Consider the following 27614-nt stretch of genomic DNA (forward strand, 5'->3'; position numbering starts at 1 on the left):
CCCATCAGGCTCTGGTGGTCTCTCCTGGTTCTTTCTGTCAGCGCTGGGAGAGATCCGGCACCGCTTCAAGAATTCAACTGCAGTACAGAGCAGTGCACAAAAAAAGAGTACACGTCATCAAAGACAAGGAGACTCAGTTGCATCATGACATATCCTCCTATCAATGGATTATACTGATAATCAAAGTTTACATATAGAATCGGCGTTAGGGGTGGGATTTAAAGGGTAGGTGGGTTTTATGTGTGTGTGTGTGTGTGTATAAATGAAAGATCGTGTGTGTTCATGTGAGGACAATGCAATCCCCATCTGGTTTTTGTACTGGCTTGTCATCTTTTATACCATGTGAGCTACAAGAGGGACCCCAACCTCGACCGAGCCCCCGCATTCCTGCTCCGACTGGGCCGGGCACGTGTAATAATACTGCAGTCTGGTCCGTGAAAGACGAATTACTTGCTTTTATCAACGTGAGCCCGCGTAGTCACCACAGCGCTCCATACAAGTCTCACTGGGATCATTTTCTGCTCCTGGGTCGTTTATCCTGCTCCTCAAACCATATGTACTGTACTTACCTTAGGTCGTGTCTGTGTGTGTAAGAGTTTACATATGTGTATACAACTGTGTGCGCTTGAAAGAAAGAGATGGGAAGACAAGTGAGTGAAGAGAAAGAGGGGAAGGGAGGGCTAGTAAAAGTATTTCCCCGGGCTCTGAAAGTACAATACGCACAGACAGTGGTGTGTTTTCACTGTAGCCAGATCACTGCTTGGTGAAATGTGGTTCTATTTAGAGGGGCGAGGGTGGGACTGCTGGGAGAGAGAGGGAGGACACGCACACACACACACACACACACACGCACGCACGCACGCACGCACGCACGCACGCACGCACGCACGCACGCACACACACACGCACGCACACGCGCACACACACATACATGAGCTCGAAACTCCTTAAGGGTTTAATTTCTTTGTTACCATCTATCCCAGTCTTTCGTGGTGTCCATAAGAGACAGTGAGATTCTTTAAGAGATTCTGCAGCCCACCACAAATCATCCTGCAGGACTGTGTTGCATGTTGAAGGCTGGTCCTACAGCACGCTGCATGTTCCTCATTAGAATGAACGGCCGTGTTCAACAAGAAGACGTGAGAGGCCTTGCGAATGTGCAGTCGTGTGTGTTTGTGTGTAGAAGCGGGCATGTCTGTGTCCACGCACACAGACAAGAATGCAGCAATGCTAAATTCTGATTTAATTGGAATTTTCCTTGTTAGTTTCACTGTTGTTTAAATCATGTGGTGGAAACAAAGCGGAATATTTATTCATCAATAAACACAATGTGGACATGTTCAGGTTCTCAAGTAAAATTTAAATGCATCCACTGATGATTAAAAGCGGTTTTACATCATCTCTTCTCCGGAAATTCTAGTCCCCCACATTCACTTTGGTATCGTTACATCATGCCAAGTCCTGCAGAGACAAAAATGCACATGGTTGTAATTACCCAACTATCCCAATCCTTTTCTTGAAAGCTTGCCGAAGACATTACAACAGAACACGATGACCTTTAAGGCTCATCATAGGGTGTTGGAGAAAATAAATAAGAGTATTTCCAGGTAGCCCTCAGGTCTACATATTACCCTATTGTTTAAATAACTATTAATGACCCCTACAAAACCTGTGTGTGTGTGTGTGTGTGTGTGTGTGTGTGTGTGTGTGTGTGTGAACAGACAAAGGAGACAATTCAATCACTGACTGTCGCCGGCAAACACTGACTCTTCTTGTTGTCCTTCGAAGAAGTTTCCAGTGATGAAGAAGGTCTCTCCACTCTGATCACCAGCGAGTCTTCAGAGATCCTTTGAGAACTTGACATTGTTCATCAATACTTAAACCTTCAAATGCTTCTTTGCTTCTACTGGCAGACTTATTAGTTGTATATTTTTGCTATCTTATTGCAGTTTTACAGAAGAGCTATGGCCCTTTGACATGTGAAACGTTTTAAAACACTGCCTTTCAAAGACCTTATTCCACCTGTGTTAACTTTCTGAGTCTTCATTGTTAGAACAGTGATGAACAACAAGAATTAAAAAAACTTCTTGAAAGCACAACAGGGTTTAAAGGTTTTTAATATTGGATACATGGAGACGTTTCTGATTTGTGCAGTGAGCAAAAAGGAACTTGACCGATGTTTGACACTGCAGCAGGACAGATGTTGCCAAGTCGAATAAGGTCTTGGCAATTTGTTTGTCACAAGTTCCTCTTGACAATCTCGCCTCAAAGTAGAGCAACTTCTAACCTACATTACTTCCATACATACTTTAGTAACTGTAACAATGAATTTGCATGGAGAGCATGGTATCTTTACTCAAGCCCAACGAGTCTCCTTTCTGGAGCCACACTGAGCTGTTTCTGTTGAGAGTGGTGAAGTCAGTGCAGTGGGGAGAAACATTTGAGATGTGCTCAGCTGTCCTCACCAATATACCACCCAGATGGCCGCTCTCTCAATGTTAACTTCCTATCAGCACTTGTGGCAACAAAGCACAAGGATGCGTCAATCACAAGCACCAGTGGGCTGAGGCAGTAAATAGCGGGACTATTTGAATAGCCAGCATCAATTTGACACTGTGACAGAGTAACATGCTCTTTAATAGGCTTTGTGGTTGACTTGATTTATAAATGGGCCGTGATCTGTAACAGAAGTGCGTTGTTAATATCGTAGGTATTTAATTGTTACTATTTAATACTTTTGCTTAGGAGCCAACACGACCCCTGCTGTTCGTTATCCCATTGATTTGTCATTATTGGCTCACTTTCCACATCCTGAAGTTAATGCAAATTCTGCTGAGCAATCATCAAAGATCATCCACTCTGGTGAGACTCTTATCTCGTCACCGAGGTACAGCCTGAAGGAGAGTGTTTTCGCAGAGTGATGATAGTAAAGCCTCTCCACAGTGTGAAGGTTTAGCTGCTTGGCCCCTGTTATAACAACTCTATGAGTCTTGAGGAATGTGGGTTTGTCCTGCAGTCCGCTACTACCCCCTCTCTCTCTCTCTCTCTCTCTCTCTCTCTCTCTCTCTCTCTCTCTCTCTCTCTCTCTCTCTCTCTCTCTGTCTCTGCCTCACTCTTGTGTCCCCTCCCCTCTCCCAAACAAGGCTTTTCCCTAACTTTTCTCTTTCTCTCACAAGGCTATAGTTCAATATTCCATTCTGGGGCACATATCCTGTCTCAAATTCCGACTCTGGGCTCCTCGACGCCAAGGCACTCCAATTGTCTCAAGGTATTGTGTGCATTAGGGATCTGTTGACTGCAGCTCAATGGAGTTATCAATGGCTTTGATTGAGACTATTGTCTAGGAAGCCCGTTGTTACGCGGGGGATAACCTCCCGATGCATGTCTGTTAGATAGATGGAGCTCAAATCACATGATTAAGATGCAGGGAGGTTAAAAAACGTTTAGCGTTTGTTTTTAAGCGGGTGAAGTTGCACTTTTTTCCCCCCGGCGTTTTAAGAAACTGCATGAGGAGAAAAAAAACCCGACAGGCTATAGTCACGATTTACAGTTTGATGGCTGCTGGACTTCTTGTAGTTTTCAGATAAGCTTTCTTTGCAAGAAAAATATCCCCCCATCTGGGATTAACTTGATGTTTCAGCAAGAAGGCGCTGATGTTGCGTTTTTCTCCATTCATAAAGTTGCGGTGACATGCAGAGCTCGTTTAACTGCTGCAATACAGTGAAAAACCCTAACGTGTCTCTCTGTCATCTTGCGACTGCGTCAATGGTTGTTTTATAGCTACTTTTCAAGTGCGGCAGATGGAACCTCAGCTTTTTGTGGGTCTATATATACTTTATATGAAGTGTGTTGCTCAAGACTGCATTTTCAATAGAAATGAAGCCTACTACAGACTACTAAGTTGTTTTTGCATCTCTTTACCAATGAAATGATATTCTGTGGTTTTACTTCTCATAGCACTGTGTGATTGCAATCAATCTTATGTCAGTCATATCTAAAGGAATAGATTCTAAATGGATTGATTGATAATGCAGACTGGATGCTTTACCTGCGTTACTCTGACAGCAGCTCGGTAGGAGAAGTGCTCAGCAGAGCTCCGATACTCGGTAATTGATCAGGCATTTCTTTTGTTCGGCATTGATCCCGCCTCCATTCACTTCTCTTACTGCAGGCTGCTAACTTTTTTTTGTGTGTGTCTTGTTTGAGTGGAAAAATCTACTGTTTTCTTATAACTCGTGCCATAAGAAGCTTAATATGCCCATCTATGGAGTGCACTACACCATTGCAGTTATAATAGGCCACCACAACAAGTTGTGCCAGACATAGTCACATTTAAATACTTTCATTTGTCTTTTCTTTAAGAAAGAAAATTGTTAATGCAATAATTACACGCAATTATGTTCTTAAAAATGATGTTCATTTCCATGTCTTCCTGTCCCTGTCTTGTCATCATATTTTGTCTTCCTCTGCATGCTTGAGTGAGTTCACTGCTCATCTATCTCTCATCTTCCTTTAAAATTAATCAGTCAGTGGGATGCGGGGCCGTATTTCTTTTCTTTTCTTTGTCCAGCCCAGATGTATAATGTGGTTGGACCCATGGCTAGGTCTGCTGAGTTTATATATCACCAGGGGCCCACAGTTCACTCTTAAACCGGTGGTCTATAATGAGGTGGACAAGAGAAAATAAACCTCATGGCTGTCCAGTTCAGTTGGACTCTGGATGGTTTTTCAGTTTAATGCAGTTAGGACGTGCTTGCAAGACTTTATAAGCTGTGCATGGGGTTGGCAAATCCAAAATAATCTGATTTAGAAAAGCCAGACTCCATAATGAACAATAATGGTAGTAATTTAATTTTCTGCCTTTAGATGGATGAGTAATTGTTTTGTGTTTTCTCCGATCATGGTATGTGTAATTGAGAGAGAACATTTTGAGTTGATTGATCATCTTTACCTCACCCCTTAACTCTCTCTCTGGCTCCCCCTAGGCACAGGGATACCGTTTGTAGCTGTAATTCCCAACCTTGTTGGCTTCTGACTCTTTAAATTGAAGCAATGTCTCTTAATGACCACTTGACACAGTTTGCATATATATGACATGAGTGTGATGTTCCCTCTTTCTTCTACGTTCAGCATTTTTCAGAGGCCTAAAGGGCTTTCAAATATTAATAGCTTCTTTGATTTCATATGATTAGAATCCATATTAGCATCCCTTTTAATGTTAATGTTAATTCTATGTTTGGCACTGGACATGTCTCTCTAATCAGTTGATTACTTTTCTCTCTGTAGTGTGTTGTCACTACATACAGTATTTGGTGTCTGTGGAGTGATAAACCACTTATGAGACTGCTTTGAAGTGCAGTATAGTGAAAACAGATTGCTGGAAGTCAGACTTTAAGTATCTCTTTGATTTCCTTGCATGCTCTTCTTTACCCCCCCCCCCCCCCCCCCCCCCCCCCCCCCCCCGCCCCCCCAAAACACTCATATGTTTTCACTTTCCTCAATACAACCACCAAACATGTCACAAACAGAAAACAATCAAATCAGTGGATAATTGTATTGTAAACCATTTCACAAGAGAATTGTACAGTGTCTGCGGGAGGTATGTGGAAAGCTCCACTAATAATCTTTGATTTTATATGATTCGTTACACCAGTAAGCTGTCCTGAGTCATCCTGAGTCTGTGGTAACACATTAGAAACACGTGTTGCAAATTGAGACATGAAAACTAGTTACCAAGTAAGCAGAGAAGTTGGAATAGTCAGCTAGCTAAAGTTGAATCCATACGCCAAGAGTAATGACATAACATGTGAAATAATTAGCCAGCCTTGGTTCATTACTGAATTGTCCAGCCTCTCCAAGCCACTCCAGGTAATGCAGACCAAAACATCTTCAACACAGATGCTTAATTGTATGAAAACTTGGAAGAATATCCACTTAAATATCATTAAACAACAGTTACAACTAAATAACGTCCACCTTATGATTCATCCAAATGATAAGCTTTGTAATTAAAATATGAGTGATGATGCTGATAAAGGAGCACATGAGCTCATCTGACAGAGACGTTTGGGAACCACTGTCAGATGAGCTGAATCAATTTCACCCTCAGAGTAAGTCTGATAAGTACCTCTGCATTTCAAAGTGTTTCTTAGCTTTCATCTTCTTCCTTCCCCCGTGTAGCCCCTGCTCTGGAGTGCGCACCAGGACTTTTGATCTGGATCCAGGTCTAGATCCCTCTGCTCAGCCTGGGTCCATACAGTGAGTCAGTAAGAGAGAGAGAGGTGACCCGGAGATACTACGTTTGGAGGGATAGCCAGATCGTCAAATGGGATCAGGGAACCTGGCCCAGGTGCTGCTGGGATGGGCGGCATTCCATGTGGCTTGCGGTGAAACCGGGAATGCGCCGCTCCAAGCCAGCCGCTTCACCGGCGCTGTGGACCAGAGAGAGGTGCAGCGGGTTCGACGCCGTGGCCAGGAGACATTGAGAGGGTAGGAATGACAATCTGTGTGTGTGTTTGTGTGTGTGTGTCACCGACTTTGGCAAATCCCAAATGAGCAGCTTAATTCAGTTTGGTATTGATTTCATTCATATTTTACTGCACAAGCATTTATATGAAGAGTGGTGAAAAGACGAGGGCATGAAGTTTGATTTTGCATACACAAGTTTGAGCATTCGTAGCTGTATCTGGAGAAGGTTTAAAACATAAATGGCTTTCCCCTCTCACTTTCCTGGCAGCTCTCTTTCAACTGCTGTGCTTTCTGGGCTGAGGCCAAGCTCGCCTTATACCAAATTATGCCGCTGAATACTACCACATTGTTTTCTCAAAAACAGCACATGTTTGACCTTAACAGGCTGCTTGCCCTACTGAAATCTCCCAGCGTATTTACAGCAAATTGACATTTTCATGGGAAAGGGAGGGAAAAGCCGCTTTCTATACATCTCATGAGGGGATGATGAGTGAAATGCATGACCCAAATTCCACTGAGTGTATTAGTTAAGCTGGAGAAAGTAGCTCAGGACTGCAACCAGGAGATTGCTGGCCCCGGTGTTTCAGGATGAGGCCCGGAAAATCATGTGTGTGTGTGTGGGTGGGTACAACAGACATGTACGTGTTTTTTTAAGGTGTTGTGCGTTTGATTGTCTTTAAGTGGGGAGTATCCAGTGAAATGAGCCACAGGGATCACCTCTCACCAGCTGCACCCCCCCCACACCCTCCTCCGCCTCCCTCTGTCCCGTCTCTCTCCTGCAGACCAGCGCTTTCACTTTGTTCCCTAAACACCATGAATGGTGGGTGTGGGATGTATGTCTGTGCAGCAAAGAGTTTTCACTGTAAATTTTGCCACTTTCTCGAAAAACAAAGGATGTTTTGTTGGGGCCCGTGTTCAGTGTCTGCATCAGTTATTCCAATCAGACTCCCATCTGTCCCAGCTTATGGTTCCCCCGGTGCCAAGCCACAGGAAATGAGGTTTTCGTATCACCCGAGGGGGGTATGAAAAGGGGCATTTGTTTCACTGCTGTAGGTGACAAAGCAGCGGAGAGAGTAACAAGAGAGCAGAAAAAGTACGAAAGAAAGAGAACGCGTGAGGAAATGAGGGATGAGATGAGGAAGAAATTGGCAGCGATTGTGAAATAGATAGAAATAAATAACTAGTGAATTCTATTCAGTTGTGGCATGTTAATAGTGCAGGTTAAAGCTCACGTTGAGTCCTAGAACTGGTGTTTTCTCTAAAAACATATTCTGTGACAGCCCCAACTGCTTAATAGAAATAGATTTGCCTGCCTTGTCACTCATTTTGCTTAATATGGAAGGAATTTGTCCATGTTAAATAAAGGAAATTGTCCCTCTGTATTTATTTTAAAGGAGACGTTTTACACCAAAGCGACTGTGGTGGTCCTTTGACATTTCTAGTCCATTGTACTGTTTACAGTCACCAGTACAGAGTTATTCTGTCAGACCCAGTGTTCCTTGAGCCACAAATGAGGTCATTGGCATTGAACCCAAAACATTAAATATATGATCTGACTGAACAATAATTCGCATTCACAGTTTGTCTTACAGACAGTGAGCGGCCCGGGGAGAGAGTGAGGAAACCAGGAGACGTTGCACAATAGCAAATGATTGCCATCGAGTTGTGTGTGTGATTTCATGAGAACATGTAACAGAAGCCTGCAGACTTTTTCCATTACATTGTTAAGTTCTGGAAACACTGCTGTGTTAGGAATGAAATGTAGTGGTCGTTTTGTTCATTGAAGTAAATAGGTGATGAGATTACACAACATCTCTGAAACTTAAAAAATCTGTTGAGGCTCAAAAGATCGGTTTGCACGCTGGGATCAGGGCCAGTACACGTTCCACAGATATTTGACAAAATGTTGACATCTTTGTGGTTATTTTTATTGTTTTTCTAGGCGTTGCCTGGTGAATGTCACCCGAACCATTCAGAAACTTTTAAGCACCTCCCATGCGCTGTGGCAGGCCGGCCAAAGCAAACAGATGTCATGTGTTGAATTTATCGTCAGTTTCTGTTTAAGTGTCGTTGGCTGAAAATGATCCTAGTTTATCTGTAATCGGGTAGAATTAGTCATCTATGCGTGTTTTCATCTAACCTCTGGACAGAAGCCGTAATGGGGTGAAGAAATCACATGATGCTTTGTGTAGTGACAGACAAATGTTTCCTACACGGGAGTTGTTTGTGTGAATTTTTACTTTAACTCATTCACCCCAGCAAACTGTAACTCAGGCTTGTGTATTACTTTCTTTCATGTGAGCGCTGCAGCACTCACAGTGGACTGTCAGTAACTCAGTATGGGTTTCACAGATTCTCTGTGTGGGAGAAAGAGGGAGGTTAGGTTAATGATGGTCATTACGTTGGCCTTGTGCTCGGGTGCAGTGTTTATTTACTGGCTAGAACTCCATATCCCCTGGTCTGTCTCTGGTAGTGCTGGGTCTGATGCCGACTGACTCTGATTTATTGGCTCCCACCGCACACTGCAGCCTGGCATCAGTCCACTTAAGGGCGGTATCTGATCAGAGTTGGCTGGCTGGCTGGCCTGCGTTCCTCGATGGGTGATTGACCATCTGGTTGGTCGAACGAAAGAAGGAAAGCTTTAGGAAGAGACAGAAAGTTTTTGCTTTTGATTTCTCTTTCTCGCTTTCAAATGCCTTACCGACTTAAAGAGTTTATCGGGTTTTTGTGTAGTTTAATAAGATCTCTTGTCTGTTAGTGTTGAAGAATTTTTGCAGCCACACATCTTATTAACGTAGCCCAGTTTAGCCCAGCTTTACCCAGATCTGCTGAGGAGAGACGCCTTGGATGCTGGCTAACTTGGCAGACAGTCAGCCCCAAAGCAGAGAATGACTTTCAGCCCCATAGGTCCATTCCAGGTTAATGTCAATAGCACGCCGATGGCCTGGACGGGGTCCTCTGTATGCAGTCTGCCTTGGCGTATGCCTAATTTAAAAGAGAATGGATGTCACAGGACAAACTTTACCTCAAACCTACAGTATCTGAGTCTTATAATGTCTTATGAGTCTCAAAATACTTGAGAAAAATGTATATGTGAGATGAGTGAACAATTGCCAGTTTCCCGTTCTGTTTTATGAGCATTACGTTCCCTTTCAAGGTTTTTATGTGTCTGCATTCTATGCTTACTGTATGTGCAGGCTAAGACTGAGCCATAAAGAAGGTGTTATCTGAGACAGCTGATTGGCATGTGGTCTGTTAATAAAGTGCTTTCTCCTAAATGTCAGACTGTTTGAAAAGGATTCAGCCATCGGTTTACTTACCACATTTCACAAAACATTTTGCGTTTGCATGTGCATATTTCTGCGCAGAGCAATTATTGATTTACAGCTACTTCTTCTAAACGACACGTGATTATAAGAAACAGAACAATAAACCGACATCCTCTGCGGTTTGTGTGGTTGACCACAGTTTAAGTTGTTGTGTATGTATCTCCTGTTGTCTGTCAGCCAGAAGGGTCCTCACAACACAATATTTAGTGATTCACTGGTTTTGTTAAGTGTCTGTCTCCGTTAGCCAACAATCTCTCACTCATTCCCTCTTTATCTTTGTTTCTCAATTCAATTCATTTTCTATTCTTTAATGAGTTTAACGAGATACTATTGCCAAGATTAGTCAGTATATCTGTCTGTTTCTCTTGTCGCTCTCCCTCTGTCTTCCTAGCAGAGGGTTAAAGTACGTTTTAAAACTTTTATTTTGGAGTCCTATATTGATTTTTGATCTACTTCATTCACTTTTACTTCACAATATTTCATATTTAAATGTTATACTCAAATATATATAACTTTTATCTTATGGGTGTACAGTTTCTCTGTAGATTGGGATTTTACAATACTTTTACCTTTGATGCTTTTGTACATTTTGTTTTGAGTAAATCTCCCACCACTGATTGACATCCATTTTTCCTTATCACCATCTGTAGTTCAGTGCTTTTCTATACACTGCATTCCCTTAACACCCCCACTCCTAAATCTGATATGTGAGCAACGGTCCCAGGTGTTGCTAGAGGCAGCAATACGTAAGAGTTTTCCTGAAGAGGGTCAGATACCAGGCAGATGACCCTTGACCAATGACCAGTACACGGACACACACATACTCACAGACACCTGACTTGGAGCCCTAGCAAGTAACTTCTGCTCTCGGTCTTTATGGAAACAGACCATCAGTAGTCACTTTCCAAGCCTGCCCGGTGCTGCCCTTCCTCGTAGGTCAGTGCTGTGAACTGCTTTGACATTTGACCCGCTGGATTCCTGCTTCGGAAGAGGACCCCCAGGCTACAGCTGCAGAACATGTTGATTTTGCTGTTTCTAATTTTATAACTCTTTGAAAAAAAACCCTCAAAGAAACAACGAAATACACTCAAAACTTTAAAAGACAAAGAAGAAAATTAATCGGAATTCAGATTAACTTTTATTTTCATTTTCATGTTAGTGGAGGCCAACATGACTTATTAATATTGCTGGTTTTATCTCACGAATAGACCAAAATCCTCATCTCATATCTTGAAGTTAGAATAAATGCACATTGCGATACCGTACATAGTCATTTGGCCAACCAAGTCTGGCTTTAGCTTTCATTGTTCATATTTCCCCGTGGATGAGGTGGCAGCCATTTTCCTTTTATTACTATTAATGGCAGTTAATGAGCGATCCACGGGCCGGGAGGCAACTTCAAAGGCGGCGACTTGGCCACAGAAGAGTTAATCTCCTTTAGATTCAGCCCTGAGAACAGCAGGACATTTCAATATTGAGGAAAACCCCTGGGGATTAAACTCCTTTTTTTATGGTCTTTCATTCTGTTTTACTTCAGTTCATCCTCTAAAAGCCTCCTCTCTGTGATAGGAGACCAGGCATTGAACTGGAGAAGAGAGAGAGAGAGAGAGAGAGAGAGCGAGGGAGGAAGAATAACAAACTAGAGCACCTCAGGGTCAAACCCCTATAATCCTTCATATATTGACATCCCCGTGGTCTGTAACAGTGGAAAATCTTCAGCGCTTTGTGGAGAAATAGATCAGGCAAGACGTTGGCTTCTCTGCTCATTAAGTGTTGGAATGCCGATGTCTCGCTCCACGCATTTCTGAAGTTTTCTTTTTCGGAGCTCAGTTTGGTTTGTGTGTTTGTCCCAGAAATTCAACCCCCGGCAAGGGTCTGGCCTCTTCTTGCTTATGCTGCTCTCGCCTTCGTTTCCGTATCTCTGTTTTCCGCTCCCCACTCCTCCTCCTGCTTCCTCCTCTTCTCAACATAAACTTGTTTTGCTTTCCCTCCCACTGATCCCGTTCCTTTCCCACCGTCCCGGGCCTCCACCATAACCACCATTCTTCTCACTCTCTTCACACTTTCCCCCACTTTCTCCCCCCTATATCTAAGGGGTTTCTGTGAATCCTCGTCTTTTCTCCGCTTCCTGTTTTATTTTTATCTCGCGTCTTTGTCTGACCACTACATCTTCCGACATGAATATCTCTCGTCTGCTTGCCCACCTGTTTGTCTCTCCCTCTGTCTCCCCATGCCATCTGGTAATGTGGTTGGAGGTGTTCTCTGCTCTCCAACCATCAGAGATTCAAACTCCAGCTGTCATCTCCCTGGTGACAGCCCTGGGGTTACAACGGATACGGTCTGGTGAGGAGGAGAGGAAGGTCATCTGTTCCACGCAGGAGGAACTTGAGAAGTTCATCAGGGCTAACACTTTAGCTCCGGTCCTCTAATCTACTGGTTTGGACTGCATATCCAAGAGAAAAGCTGCATATTTCTTGATATGCGTACATTTATGCATAAAGTTCAGTTTACTCGTTATGATGAGGCGTATCACTCAACTTTGCAAAGTCTGCAAAAAAACAACTGATGATGTCATCAGGGTTATCTTGAGTGAGGCTTGAGACTTCAAATGTTTGACAGACAACCTGTGTTATAAAATGGGGACATGTTTGAAAGATGAGGACATTTAACAGGCAAGGAATGTCTAATGAAGGAGGCCATTGAGTTGCACCATGGGAAATGTCACACTCTGCACTAAAAGTCTGAATATCTATTGAAGACTATCTGTCTCAGCTTTATCGAAGTGCAGCACAAAATCCCTGGTGTGTCCTTTAATAAGTTGTCTCACTTCACTAATCCTCGGTCATCTTAAAAACACAATGGGTAATCTACTTTAAACAGTCATGAATTATGTCCTGCAGGCAGAAAGTGTCTGGACTCAAGAGATGTGATCCCTGTGGCAAATGACTTTCCCATGAGCTGCTAGAACAGGCGTTTATCCCAATTTACCAAGTTGTGGTCCCTCAATCCTTGGTCATGCCATTGGCAAATGCAAACAACTAACCACCAACACAGATGGCCGCAGATATACCCGTCATTATACGCTTTGAAAGGTCACTAAGGATATCATTAGTACCACCACATAGCTGGAATCATCCCTTCAGCTTGTTAAATAGCTTTATGCAGCGTCACTTGAGTGCACACACTGACTCACACGCACTTTCTTATAGGATTTTGGTTTTGGGGTTGATGCATGTTGGGAATTTTACTCCGTTTCTAAATAAGCCGAGTTAAAAGTGGGTGTGTAATTATTCACGGAAGATAAAAAAAACTGAAGTGTTCTTCACATTAGTTTGTCAGGCAGCTGGCAGACCTCAGTCCCGCTGCATGTTTGTGTGTGTGTGTGTGTTTGTGCGTGTGTGAGCAGAAGCCAGTCGCCTCTAGATGTGGTTAAGCCATCTCCTCAGAGAAAATCGTTGTGGCTAACCTGTCAGGCTGATCAAGTGCTCTATAAGCTGTGATGACTCTTGCATCTGTCAGACAGGGTCAAAGTTCCCTGCAGGCTCTCCACCAGTAAGAATCCCAGCTGAGTGAGAGGGGCGGGCAGCGATGGGAAGCAGCACTGGATATTTGCCAAAGAACGGGACACCCAGGCCTTGAAATTGGGAGAAAGGAGGACTTTATACATCCTGTCCTTCCAAGTTTAAATTCAGCCTTGAATGAAAACAAAATGTTGCTCCTCATGTTTTAGGCCCCTTACATTTCCTTCCCCTCCTACCCTCCCTGAAAATACCTCCATCCATCACTCGAGGAGGCTTTTTATCGAAGTTTGTTTTGCTTACTCTAAAAGCCTAGGCCATGCAGGTCTTGGGCCGCTCAGAAAATAACGCATGTGTGTGTGTGTTTGTTGAGGGGTTTTTACTAAAGTTTGGGAGGTCTGGGTGAGTAGTGAGTTTGTTTGTTTTTTCTTTTTTTGTCTCTGTCAGGCCCAATGTGTGTGGCTCTCGCTTCCATTCATACTGCTGTCCGGGCTGGAAGACTCTGCCAGGAGGGAACCAGTGTATTGTTCGTAAGTTCGTCCCTCCTTAAATCCTCTTAGCGGAGAAGATGACAAATACAGTAGACGTGGGGTAGTTCCGTTAGTGTCATTGTGTATAGCAGAAGACATGTTCACTCTCCTCTCCTGTCCTCTTCTCTTTCTCCTCTTCCTCTTCCTCTTCCTCTTCCTCTCTCCAGCAATTTGCAGGAATTCGTGTGGTGATGGCTTCTGTTCCAGACCAAACATGTGCACCTGTTCGAGTGGCCAGCTCTCTCCCAGCTGTGGAGCAGGAGGAGGAGGTCAGTAACAGTGCCACTCATCACACACGTACAGTAACTGAAACGTCATCAAACATACCTCATCATCGGTGGGTAAGAGACAAATATTATATGACAGTCATTTGACAGTTTAAGCAAAAGCCCCTAAGATCTCTTCCCCCACATACTCATCAGATACAATTTTGGGTTCAGTGTCATGCTTGAGGACATTTTGATTTCTGGGGAACCAACCACCAACTCTTTAAGAGCTAAAAAAAATAGTCGATTATACAATTAGTTGATTGACTGCAGCTGCATTTAGAGACTCGATTCATCGTTCAAGTAAGCAAGCAAGCAGTGCTGCATGTGTGTTTGTTGGAAAAAACACTTGATGATATTAGGGAAGCTTGGGAAATACGCTTATTGACTTTCTGGTGGAGCCTTAGATTAGAAGATCAGTACCACTCTCACATCTGTCCATTGAATATTAGCCTTAGCTTCAACAGATACCCAATATCAGCCTTGTAAAATTCAGACAGATAATACAAAACTAAGGAGTGTAGACAACGGAAGCAGCAGAATTGTACAGTGTTTAGAGAGGCTTCTTCAACTGTGTTCCCAGATTGAAGCATCTCGCTGGAGAGCATTTGGTTTATGGGTCACATTATCTGTTTATTTACTGTACACGAGGATTGTTAGGATAAACAAACATATCTTTGTTGTAATGGAAAGTGTAGAAATAGTAGGCCCATAGTCTTATTCTTCTAAAAGACCTTACGCCTGACTTTACTGTGTGATCCTGCTGAGTGGCCCAAACAACTGATGAAACGATATTGGATGTTACACTGAGCAGTTTCAGTTCCCACTCATCCAATTGCTCAGCTTTTCCAAATGTAGTGATTCCAACCTTCTCTCGCGGGAGCCAGAAGAGTACCGTAGCCAGCGTAATATTAGTGTATAGAGTCCCAGGCCTGCTCTACAGCCTGCAGGTCACAGGGTTTGTCAGGATTAGAGTAGAGAGTCTGGCTGCCCCAGCTCAGTCTGCTGGGCTTAGTTACAGACCACTCAGGATGTGTGGGTGTGTGTGTGTGTGTGTGTGTGTTTGGAGCGAAGCGAGGTGTTTTACTGCACATGCCGACTGTGTGAAATCCCGTTTGTCTTAACGAGATTAGTGTAGCGCGTGTAGGGTTTAGATATGAAGTTAATATGTAGCGGACATGCAGAAAACATCGTCGTTGAGCACCACTTTGGGAGCATCCAAAGTACGTGTCGATGTGTGTATCAAGTAGCGTGCAGTGTGTTCGGCTTTTCTGCTTTATTCAGCTCGTCAGTCACGCCTGGCCCCTGCCAGACCCTTTACACATGCTCACATTCCATGAAGTCCGCTAACGCACATTTTCGCTCACGCAGCTGCACACACTGACAGAAACACAGACACTCGGACTTTTATACTAATGAGACAGACACAAAAAAAGAAATGAACTGGCACACGCAAACTAACAGGGAGCATCAGATGGCTGTGACCCAGATCTGGTCCAGCCATAAGTAAGGACGAGCCCTTAGAGGAAGGGCATTGAGGGTGGGGTGGAGGAAAATCAGCCTCCGACCTGAATTGGCAGGATGCGCACAGATCTCCTGCAGAGTCAGGGCTTTGGCAAGAGCTATGCTCTTGTTCCTTCGGGGCAGGAGTGGGGCTAGAAGGTGAAGCGATACATTCGAGTGAGAGCTTAGCCAGAGCTGGACCGAACCGATCGTCATACTCTGTGGTTCTCGGCTTTCCCCAGCAGGGATTTATTGGGGCTTTTCAACAGGTTTACAGGCAGTGGAGAGGCAGGGAAGGAGGCTACTGAGACACTGTATGATCTGAATAATCAGAGACAGCTTTATCGGTCTATGATTAGTGTATGGGGAATTTGTTTTAGTGCACCGTTAAGAGTGTGTCACTGCGAAAAGATCTTACCGTGGCAGCTTTCATGAAAGTCAGAGGGCAAACAGCTTCATGGCCTGAGATAAACATACAGCCATCAGTGAACGCTGAATGCTGTGGAGCGACCCCAAGTAAGCGAGGAGGTCACCTTATTTTGTAAAAGTTAGTTCGCTTCTATAAATGATTGGTCTCAAGCGGAAGCTATAATTCTAGTAAACCATGAAAAGTAATTCCCTCACTGTTCTGCATGTAACTACTCCCAACTCTACTGTGTCTAAATCTTTGTTATATTTGGGTGAGGTGTCTGCAATTGGCTTGTATTAAGTCGTAAAGCTTTGTTTTGATTTGAATTCTCACAGAGCAATACTGACATTTTTTAGGCATTAAACAAATTATTGGGTTTAAAACTGTTTTCACAACGTTATCTGTGTCGGATGCTTCGGGCCAGGAGAAGGCAAACCCTCCTCATCGTAGCTCTTTTCTGCCTAAACGTGCAGACTCCCAAATTCAGCTTTTGGACAGAGTCCACCATTTAACAGGATAATTTAGTGCAGTTGGAAACAAATTGCAGTTCTATCGAGATCCGTCTGGAAATGCCAATTTCCTTTGCCTTAATTATACAGCCTGATTCTAGCACCCTGGTTCCCTAAGTTATAGATAGCATCATTCTGTCTCACATCTTGCCTGTGGAATGCAGAGGTTGAAATAAATCAGCAACACATTTGTGCTCTTCTACATTTAATCCAAGTGTCAACTATGGATACTATGGATACTATTGTTTTGTCCACACACATGGTTTTCGATGATTTCTTTTTTTGACTCTTCCTGGAATCTTTGCTTTTTGCCAATGAACAATATTAGCTTGTGTTTCTGTGGATAGCCTGGGAGACCTTTCAAACATTTTCTTTAATTTCCTGAAATAGAAAAGTAAACAGCCAAAGTGGCTTTCTAACTGCACTGATAACCTGGAGTTACATGTCAGTTCCCGGACAACAAAAGTTCACGCTGCAAGTCTCCCTTGTAATAAATACATTGACAGTTTAGGGCGGAGCAGCTGTGCTGAAGATCGCACAGGGTCATCTTAATAACCTTATCCTCCCATAACCATAATTAGGAAATCATTACCACAGATGTTCTTGCCCTAATTCTGAGAAACAGCTGTCTCTATACTGACAGGCTTCCATTGGCTATTGACTAGGAGCAGAGTTAGTCCTGGGAATGCAGAGAGAGGCCTTTTTAATTAGAAGCCATGCCACTTCTTCAACATAGTCAAAACCGCAAAGTATTGCTTCATCCTGAGGTCTGTAAGAAAATAAATGGGTCTAATATACCCAGAAAATTGCTGATGTGTGTGAGGTACAGTGTTAACTAAGTTGGAGGGCTGTGAGTTTCCTAGAATGGAAAGAAATCTTTGTATGTGACTCTCAACCAGCGTTGACAGCATCTCATGCAGCCCTCTGTTTCACTTCATCGCCCATCCATGCCCAAACTGAGGCTGTCTTGTCACTGATCCCTGGGGTGTGTGTAAACCAGGACAAAACACAGCTATAAAGCTCCTCAGTTTTCCATCAGACACACACAAATGTGCCCGCTCGACACACAAGCCTGGACTTCCTGTGTTTCGCAGCCTCTCGTAAAAAAACACCCAGATGTGAGCAGCTCACTTGCGACACTACCAGAGTACAGAGGTGCATTGTGGTGCCGCAAAGCAGCACCCAACTCCTTTTGCTCAATGTCTGGAAGACACACACACACACACACACACACACACACATATGCACATCCCCCTACCCTATTGCTTTACACGTGCAGCTTTCCAGGCACGGGTCATTGGAGCAAACCATCTCTCTCCACCTGCGGGGGATGAAGTGCCATGAGGAGGGGGAGCGAGAGGCGAGGTTAACCTGTGAGATCATCTCCTTCTGTCTCCAAATGTGCTTGTTTGCTTCCTCCTCCTCCTCCTCCTCCTCCTCCTCCTCCTCCTCCTCCTTCTCTCGTCTAGTTTCCGTTGCAGACATGGTACCTTTCCAGCACCTGTCCCATTAGCCTCTGTTTCTGACGGACAGAGAGTTCATTGACTTTAAGAACATATCTTCTTGACCAATTTAGAAACACTGTTTGTGGGGTGGGTTTTCCATTGACAAATGGAAGAGTTAATCCAAGTTGTCCTCAGCTTTGGAATTTTTCTCTACAGTTTGCTCCAAGGAAAGGAAAGCTGAAATCACTCAGTGCAATCATCATTCAGGTTTCACATCACTGCTCCTATTATTGGCCTTAAATGAAGAAAAAGAGTCATTAGAGTGTACAGCGTTAACCTCGTGTCTTGGTCTCAGGAGAAAGACCTGACACATCTCCTGTGAAAGTGACTGCGATTAAGGGTGAGAAAGAGAGAGACAGCACACTAGTTCACTGAGAGATAAACCCAGCCTGCCCCAGAGTCCCAAATAATTAGCTTTAATTTATCACCATATGTTGCCATGAGACACAATCCAGACAACAAGTTGTTTCTGCCAAATCTGTAAGTAGAGTCTGCCAAGTGTTGCACATGAGAAAGTTAACTGGAATTCCTTCCAGACTTGAGATGCATTTCAGTGAATTACACCTCTGCCTCACATTTACTGAAACTACAGAGGGTCCGCATCCAAGATTCGTGCTATTGTGCTTTGACTCATGTAACTGAAGTCTGAAATGTGTAATCTGCCAGTAAGGCAGGCATGAGTAATCACAAGGAATGGCTACCAAAGAGTAGATTCACTCATCCTGACTCACACAAGTCATATTTAGTGTGTTTGGGTACAGTCAGAAGAAGTGGCTGCATTATAGTGGCTGAAGTACCTCCTGTTTGGCAAATGTGCAAACTCAGAAAGTCTCATTAGACAACCTCAGCTACGAGGAAGCTCAGTCATTTCCCTTCTGCTGCACAGCGCTGCATGCCAGAAATTTTAAAGAGCGAAGGATACACAAATAGACAGATGGAGAGAGAGAGAGAAAGAGAGGAAATTAATGTTGAACTTGCGATTAAGATATAGACAGAAGAGCTTGAAAGGCGCTGAGGGAATAGTGGAGCAAAGAAGTAAAAGGAAGGCACAGGGAGACTAAAGTACAATAAACGATCCTCTTGAGTCAGCATGAAAGAAAAACGGATGCAAGGACACATTAAGTGAATACAGTTCTTTAGCATCCAGAGCTGTAGATGTCTTCTCCCCTCTTGTGTTCACTAAAAGGCTGTCTGCCAGAAAGTTAGTCAATTAGTTCGAAAGCTGCTGCTACGTGTTTGAGTCCTATTGGTCCTCTCACAGTCTGTGTGGCAGTCTGCCAGCCAGGAGTCTCCTATTTCACATCATACTACCTGTACCACCTCAGCACAGCACTCCTGGTTTGTTTACCCACAATTCCAAGTTACTCCTTTTCTTTCTAATACTTTTTACTTTTTTTTTTGCCATTGTACCGTACTGCTTTCCCCCCCTCACCCAGTTTCCATCTCCTCTCAGCTAAATTCCTGACTGACTAGCTGACTGTAGCATACAGCTGGCTCGACTTATTGCCTACCCCAAATCTGCTTGATTAAATTTGGTTTTGTGGCCTGGGGGTCTTTGAGTCTTGTCTGTTCATCTAAAGCTGCCAAAGAAACACCGGACTTGTGCAAACCCGACTAAAGTGGAAAAAGCCTCTTAATTTGTTAAAGTGTCACTAGAGTTGGGAAACAACTCTTAATGCGTTTTTCCAATTAGGTCATAATATAATGAAGGAATCTGACCACTCAATCGATTCATTTTCCCATTTCATTTCCTAAAAGTTGAGGTTTGGTTGATAATACCTTTAAAAGCTTTTGAATAAAATAATACTGTCACTGTCTCAAAGCACATGTACTGTACATTCGCAGCGAGTGTTATTCGATGGAACAGCGGATGGGAACGCTTAATCATTTTTGAATTGCATCTTGTTGACACTTGTCTTTCTTTGTGCCATTCCCTCTCATCATTCCTCCCCATCACCCCCAACTCTCTCTCTCTCTCTCTGCCTCTCTCCTACAGTTCAGTCCTGTAACGTCAGGTGTATGAATGGAGGCAGCTGTGCAGAGGACTCGTGCTCCTGCACGAAGGGCTTCACAGGCAGCCACTGTGGACAGCGTGAGTGTAACCTGCTGCACACCTGGGTGTGAATGTGCGAGTGTGTGTGCGTGTGTGTGTGTGTGTGTGTGTGTGTGTGTGTGTGTGTGGGCGGGGGACCAAATGTCTAAAGGATGAAAAGATGATAGAAATTCGGCAAATTGTCCTCAGTTTGAAAGACTTACTATGCATGCAGACTATACTTATTCATATCTTTATATTTGGATCTCATAAATATGCTGTTGCTGTACAACGCTTTTGGTTTCAAACTTTTTAAGACTATTGGTCCGGCCTTTACTTGCTGCATGACCAATCAGAAACCCAGTGCACTCAGAGAACAGAGTCGGTGTTGACGTCATATTCGTCAACATACATAAGAGGTGACGTAATATACGTCAAAAATACAATACAGTATGGATTGATGCGTTGGTGATGCAAGTGATTAAAAGGGGAAATCATTTGAGGCTTCATGAAATAAATGTGTTAGCGTTTCTTTGAGAGTGAGTATGTGCTTAAGTGTGTGATTCTTTGTCTCCTGTAGCCGTGTGTGAGAATGGCTGCCAGAACGGTGGGCGCTGCATCGGGCCCAACAGATGCGCCTGTGTCTACGGTTTCACTGGCCCGCAGTGCGAGAGAGGTGAGTGCTCATCCTCGTTTCTGTGTTCATATGGTGATGCTCAGTTTGTTTCGACATGAAAGAGTCCTGCTGGTAGTAGACTTGGCTTGGTATCAAAGGGTGATGAAACAATGTATGGGGATATTGAATTTCTTCTACAACCTGGGTATTTGTTTTTTGGTATTTGAGATCTGAGATTGTCCGCTTTGTAAAAGAGCCCACAGTTTATACACCCTTTATGGAGATAAAAAACGAAGAAATATTATTGCAAATAAACTGTCAATTGTTTTGATTTCGTAGATCAATTTACTTTTAACTTTGACCTACTATTCTGAACACAGATGGGCCGACACAACTCTACAATCAGGGGTTATCACCTCTAAATGTGAACGGTTGTGTGTAGCTTGTGTGACTGCTTGCCTTTCTTGTCCTGTTATTGTCAGCAATTCATTTGGTGTGTGAAACTTTATCATAGCTGATGAATAATACTACAAGATGAAATTAAAACAAGGTTTGTAAAAGCGCTGAATTCTTTCTTTAAATGAAACCCCACCGTGCAACTTGACTAAAATAGCCTTTATCAAGCCTGGGAGACAGCGACCCTGCTTTTATCAATACTCCCCACTACCACACACATACTCTAGGGTTAAGGAAGATATCAAACCAGGGAGGCTTTGATGTGGTCATGCAGTCATGGGTGTTGCTCCTATCAGCACAGATATACTCTGTTAGTTCATTTTTTCAGTGCTCGGTGAGCGTTCAGGCTCCTTTAACGGGGATGACTTCATACAGTTCGCTCAGACAGACAGTGGGTGTTCGTCTCCTGAGCTTTGAACAGAAGGCTGAGGTATGTGTGTGGTGGGAAGTGATGGAAGGGTGTGGGAGTAGGTGGCACAGACCCGTGATTGCAGAAGGAAAAAAGATGATGGCTGCGCTTTCACCTCAGTTCACCTTTTTCCGGAGAAGGAGAAAACCTTCACACCTTCAGATATTCTCCACCGCCAAATTCAACTTTCTGTGACACTCACCTTCCAATTCCATCATCTTCCTCCTGCTGTTAATAGAGGAAAGTTCTTGTCCTGTAATTTCACTCACCTCATGCCTTTTACCCTTTCTTCTGCATTCCTTTTCCGAGCTATATACCGTAGTTTTACTGTATGTAAAAAAACGGCCTTCTGTTTTTCTTTAAATACTATCCTCCCCACTCGGCCTTTCTCCGGTCTTCTTTTGCAGTGTTGACTTGTTTTCTTCCCTATGTTTTACCACATTCAATTCTATAACTTTTCTAGCCTTCATCTTACTCTCCATCCCTCAAATTGTTTCTCCATGGCACTCTGGGGATTGTTTTCTGGGAAAATACAACATTTTGGCGATTGAGTTTGTAAGACGGAGCCTGAAAGACATCTGGCAATAAATACCCCCTCCCCCCCGACATCCCCACAGGACTGACAGAATAGACTTTCTTTGTAGAGTGATCGTGGACATTTCCTGATGAGGAGCGGAGCAAGGTATGAGGGAAGCAGAGACAGAGAGAGAGAGAGAGAGGGAGAGAGAGAGAGAGAGAGAGAGAGGGAATGAGGGGAGGAAGAGGGAAGGAAAAGGGTGAAAATGAAAATGGACTCCCCAGCTGTGTACACAAAGCCTGGTGGAAGGGAGTACAAACACTCTCCATGTTGCAGGAATGGGGAGACTGCTGGACCTGCAGGTATAGTCACAGGGGAACACTTATAAATCTTTGTGTGTGCGTTTTTGGTGCCAAGTATGCTTCAGTTGGGCTAAATTTGTCAAATTAACAGCATAATTGAGCCTAACGACGGATGTGGAAATTGAAAGTTGTCCCTATATCTTTAGCAAATAGGTCACTAAAGACATTTAAACATTTGTCCTTCAGTTTGCCAGAAAAGAGCTTAGAATTGTCAGCGCACTGATTCTCAAATTGATTAAACTATCCTCTGAGATATTCAATAATTTTGATAAACGACCAGTGTATTATTTTTATTATTGGGTTTGGCCTGGAATGGATGCGGTGTCCCTGGTGTGACCTCTAGTGTTCTTACAGCTCTGGTGTGTCTTGTGGTTTGAAAGTTTGTGCAACTGAGGCCATGAGTCAGTAGATTTAGTGTGTGATTCAGTGAGAGGACTGCCGATGAACTGTGATTGTGAAGGCAGTGAAAGTCAACCAGTATGGGCGAACTGGATGTGCGGGATGGAGTCATGGGAAACTCCTCTGTTTACGCGTGTTTGTGGTGTGTGTGTGCACGTGCAGCTGTGTGCGTGTGTGTGTGTGTGTGCATGTGCGTTTGCCTGAGGTTCATTGACTTTGGTTTACAAGAGAAAGAGTTAGATTTAGTTAATCCTCCTTAAATGAAAAACAATTCCCACCATCAGCCCTCTGTCAGTATTCAGCAGCTATACAGTATATACGTGTCACCGTTTGCTTCTTTATATGTGTGCATATACATACTGTTATGTTTTAGTTTCAGTCTCACAGAGCCACTATAGCAGGCTGTAGACTCTTGCTGTACAATGCAACATTAAGTGTGTGCATCACACTCCCAATATGAGCCCCATTGCACTTGTTTGTGTTAATGTATGTTTTCACATAATTTTCCCCCACATGTACACTAGAGCGATGCTGATGTATGTCTGCAGATCTTTGGCTCATTTATCGGGTCTCTGTTCCAGCACTGCTCAGTCCAGTCTGTCTCCGTGGACCTAGAAAGGCTCCGTGGTCGGGTCCCAATCCGCAGCCAGAGCAAATAAACCCATATTCGCTGAGGAGCAATTTTGCCCCCCCCAGCAGGCGGTGACGTCAAGGGCATTTCGAGGTGCTGGAAGAGTAGGAAGCTGTGCTATTTCTGCACTATGGACTCTGGATAAGAGTGGACAGAGCATGGCTGGACAGGATGGCTGTGCTGGTGGAAGGGTGGGACTCAGGGGCAGGCACAGGTCACTCTGTGGAAAATATTCCCAACGACAATTTAGTTTCAGTCAGCCAGTTCGCAGCCGTGCTAAATTTGATTTACAGCAAGTCTATAAATTATAATCTAATGTAGACCCCATATGTTGTGTGTTTTCCATATATTCAGTATCATAGGAATTTCTGCAAGACACACCCTATCAAGACACAAAGGAGCAAATACTATTTCAAGAACTGTCTGAGAGTGTTAAAATTCTCCAAGATGACGTTTTAATCCACGTCTGGAAATGTGTCTCACTGGGCTAACATAATGAGGCTTGCGCTTCATCCAGCTACTATGTGTGACTATGTGCTCGCAGCATTAAATCACCATGTTATGCATTAAGTGTAATTAGGAACGTCACATTTAACAAGCTGTTTTTAGCGTCTGCTTTTCATGAGGGTACTAAATTTTGATGATCCGTCTCATAAACAAAAGTGGAGGAAATTATTCACCAGTGCCCAGGCCAAATTTTGAGGCTCTGGTTTGTTCCAATCAATACTTGAGTAGCCTCACGGGATGGCGTTGAAGGCCGTCTTTGATCTGGCCTGATAAAAAAAATGGGCCGATTTACTCTCGCTGCACTTAAGAAAGCACTAGACTGCTCCCTCCGAAGAAGTAAGTCACGTCCCATGAGTGGTAGTTGTTGATGGAGCCTGGAGCCCACTTGCTCGACTGTGTTTTTGGCTGGCGGTGTCTGCGTTCAATAGAGTCTGCATTATTGTTCCACTGCTCGACATTATTGTGACGGGAAGTTTCCCAAAACACACCAGAAGAGCTGTAGAAGTCAAGATAGATTTACAGCACAATGGGTGAGAAACCATGTTCCTCAGAAACCATGACTGAGGAACGACTTGATGCCACAACATAAGACGTCACACAATTGTATTCTATTTATTTATGTATTGTTACAAAATGCCTGATAATTACTGGTTTTAATAACTATTTTGTGTAGATTTTTCCATGTCCTCATGTCACACACAGCAGTTAGCTACAGGCTTCAGACTTTCAGATCTCTGTAGATTGCGGAGCGCTTATCTCCCCCATTTCCATTCTCCCACAGTTGTTATACCCTGTGTGTGTGTGTGTGTGTGTGTGTGTGTGTATGTGTTAAACATTTAGTCACGTTCGAGCGACTGCTTTTGGTGTGAACGAAATGAAAAGAAGCAGACTCCTCGAGAAATGATAAGGGATAAAGGAAAAGAGTGATTTCAAGCTTGTTGATAATGGCGCTGATAAGACTCACAGAGACTGTTACGGTCGGCTACAATGAGGATAAACCTCCCAAACACACAGGCACACACACACACACACACACACACACACACACACACACACACACACGCACACAAACATATGCGCACATGCAAACAAACAAGCCCACACATTTGAATCATTTATTTAAATCCACATCAGGCGAGGACACACGTACACAAACGATGCAATCAGTTATTCCACAAGATCTGCCAGACATTTGCTCAGTCTATACACACCAACCAAACATGAACACACACACACACACATGCACAGAGGATAATTAGGAAATGTCTCTATTTTCAAACAGGTGAGTAACATTATGACGTTTAGGGTCAGAGTAAGTCTTCCAGCTGTTTGAAGTCTAGAGAGGATATCCAGTTTTAAAAATACACACACACACACACACACACAGGCAAGTGTGTCTGTATATATATTTCTTATCTTGATTCATTTGACCTATTGACCTCTTATAAACGATAATAGCTTCATTCTCATGTGATCAACTCATATTTCAAATTTCTTATCTTCCCAGAACTCCTGTCCTGGGAGGTTTATAAATACTTCAACAGTTATTAATGAATCTAAAATGGGATATTTCTTCTCTTCTCTGTTGCTCTTGCTATTTCCCTCTCCTTCCCTTCTAGTGCTCAAGTCAATACCCCCGCCCCATCTCTCCGATCCCACAGCTGGCCGAGGTTGATGGGAAAGTGTTTTCCCAGAAGGGTTTGCGTTCCAGACAGGATTAAATATTGTCTCACCTCAGCCTTTAAAGTATTTCATCTTCCTTTTATCCAACTTTCATGTGAGCAAAGAGTAATGGGCTTTGATGTCTGATAACATTTATTTTTTACAATATTAGATTATTATGGGGTTGGCTTCACCACAAAAAAACATCATCATAAGTGAAGGGTCGGACGCCATTAACGTCCTCTGATAAGATTTATGTGGCCTGATCTCGGTGAAAGGTTACAAGTGCTTTAAGCAAACTCCCGGGGCTGAGTTACAGCAATTCCTTGAAACATTCCTTGAAAAGAACTTTAAACTTGTTAGAATGAGAAGACTCCAGTAAGTCTAGCACAAAGTGGACAAGTTCTCATTGAAGGAAAATGACTTAATTCATAGTGATGTGCGCTGGTTATGAACCAAACCGGAGACATCTGGATGAGGGACAGAGGTTGCTAACAGTGGATAAAGGAGTAAAAAGTGGACCGCGGATAAAAGAGAGGATCTGGTGAATGTTTTTCATCTATTGAGCAATTTGAACACTAATTAGACCAAATTACTTCCGAATGTTGTCAGCAGGACCGAGTCACGATGTTGGATCGCTCGCTTGTCCTAACCTGCCCTAGCCAATGCTCGTACGTGTCCGCTGACGTTACATGCATAACATACAGACGTGTAAACCAAACAAAAGCCTGAACACTTGGAACACACATGTTGATTGGGACGCTGTGAGACAGGCAGCATTTCTTCACTGTTTGTGTTTTTGGGGCTTTTAAAGAAAGCTGTGTTGCTGCTCCAGTCTTTAGTTTGGAGATTTTGTGTTTTCTTTCAGGTAAAGACATGTGTAAGAGAGAGAAGAGTGGGGAAGTGCACATATATTTAATTTAGCGCAGATGCATAGTCTGCTGAACTTGGCTGCTGTGTGCTACTGTCTACTGTTGCTGTGTGGGAGGGTCCGGTCTCCTCTAAGAAGGGAAACAGTTCTTTCTTTTCTTAAATCAATAACTGAAGGGTTGGAAGCACCATTCAATGTGTCCTTTGCTTTTCTTATTTATTAGTCTTCTTTCTTTCTTCTTTAAAGTCCTTTGAATCTGTTTTCAGTATGATTATTTTAACTAGTCCCAAAACAAGATTGTCAATTGCTTCATTGCAGACGTGTAAGAAACAGTAACAGAAGTTGCTGTCGGAATATTTAAGAGCTTTGGTTTTAAAGGATAAGGCTAGCAAGACTTATATCTGATTTGTCAACAAATCCCAGGAAAATACCCAAATCACAAATAAACTGATCAACAAGTGTGTAACCAAAGCTTTTTGTAGCTTGTTTCTTTTAGTCAGTTGCACATTGGGCTACTGGTTGTGGTCCGCCTTCAATCAGAGGACCAACGTTCGAACCCCGGCTCCGCTAGTTCATGTCGATGTGTCCTTAACCCCAAATTGCTCCCGTAGGTGTATGAATGATTACATAGTGCAGGTGGCACCTGCATGGTAGCCCCTGTCATCAGTGAATAAGTGGGTGTGAATGGGTGAGTGACATGTAGTGTTGAAGCACTTTGAGTGGTCGGAAGACGAGAGAGGCGCTATACAAGTACAGTCCATTTACCATTTACATACACCTTCCTGCTATCAGACAAGCTGATGAGGAGGCAGCAGGAAGACGTATTATTAGAGTTATCAGAGTTCATTAATAAAGTTAATAACATAAATTACTTACAGCTTGGAAGTCCAAAAAGCTGGCAGGAAACAGAAATAAATCCCCAGAAATGCTGGAACCAGTATTCCTATTGGAGCGCTTAATACAAGGAACGAAGAACAATGATGAACTGGCACGGAAAAAGGAGCACAGAGATTAAACACATCTCTAAAGGAGGGTGTTAACGATGGACAGGTGTCAGCAGGGCAAACGAGGTGGGAGAACACAAGGCAGGAAGTAAAGTCTGCAACAAAAGAGAC

At 43.4% G+C, this 27614-nt stretch overlaps 1 protein-coding gene across 2 annotated transcripts in view; it reads left to right on the forward strand.

Moving 5' to 3' along the window:
- Window positions 1–6325: 6325 nt before the first annotated feature.
- Window positions 6326–27614, forward strand: part of fbn2b (fibrillin 2b) — a gene marked incomplete at its 5' end in the record, with an annotated part of 58516 nt that continues 37227 nt past the window's right edge. For both annotated transcript variants that reach the window (XM_079157851.1, XM_079157850.1), the window contains 5 exons: window positions 6326–6489; window positions 13763–13845; window positions 14013–14114; window positions 20034–20129; window positions 20650–20745. In XM_079157851.1, the coding sequence (XP_079013977.1) occupies window positions 6326–6489; window positions 13763–13845; window positions 14013–14114; window positions 20034–20129; window positions 20650–20745 (541 nt within the window). The remainder of the gene's footprint in view (window positions 6490–13762; window positions 13846–14012; window positions 14115–20033; window positions 20130–20649; window positions 20746–27614) is intronic.

Source organism: Pholis gunnellus (assembly GCF_910591455.1).
Source record: "Pholis gunnellus genome assembly, chromosome: 4".
Classification (NCBI taxonomy): domain Eukaryota; kingdom Metazoa; phylum Chordata; class Actinopteri; order Perciformes; family Pholidae; genus Pholis; species Pholis gunnellus.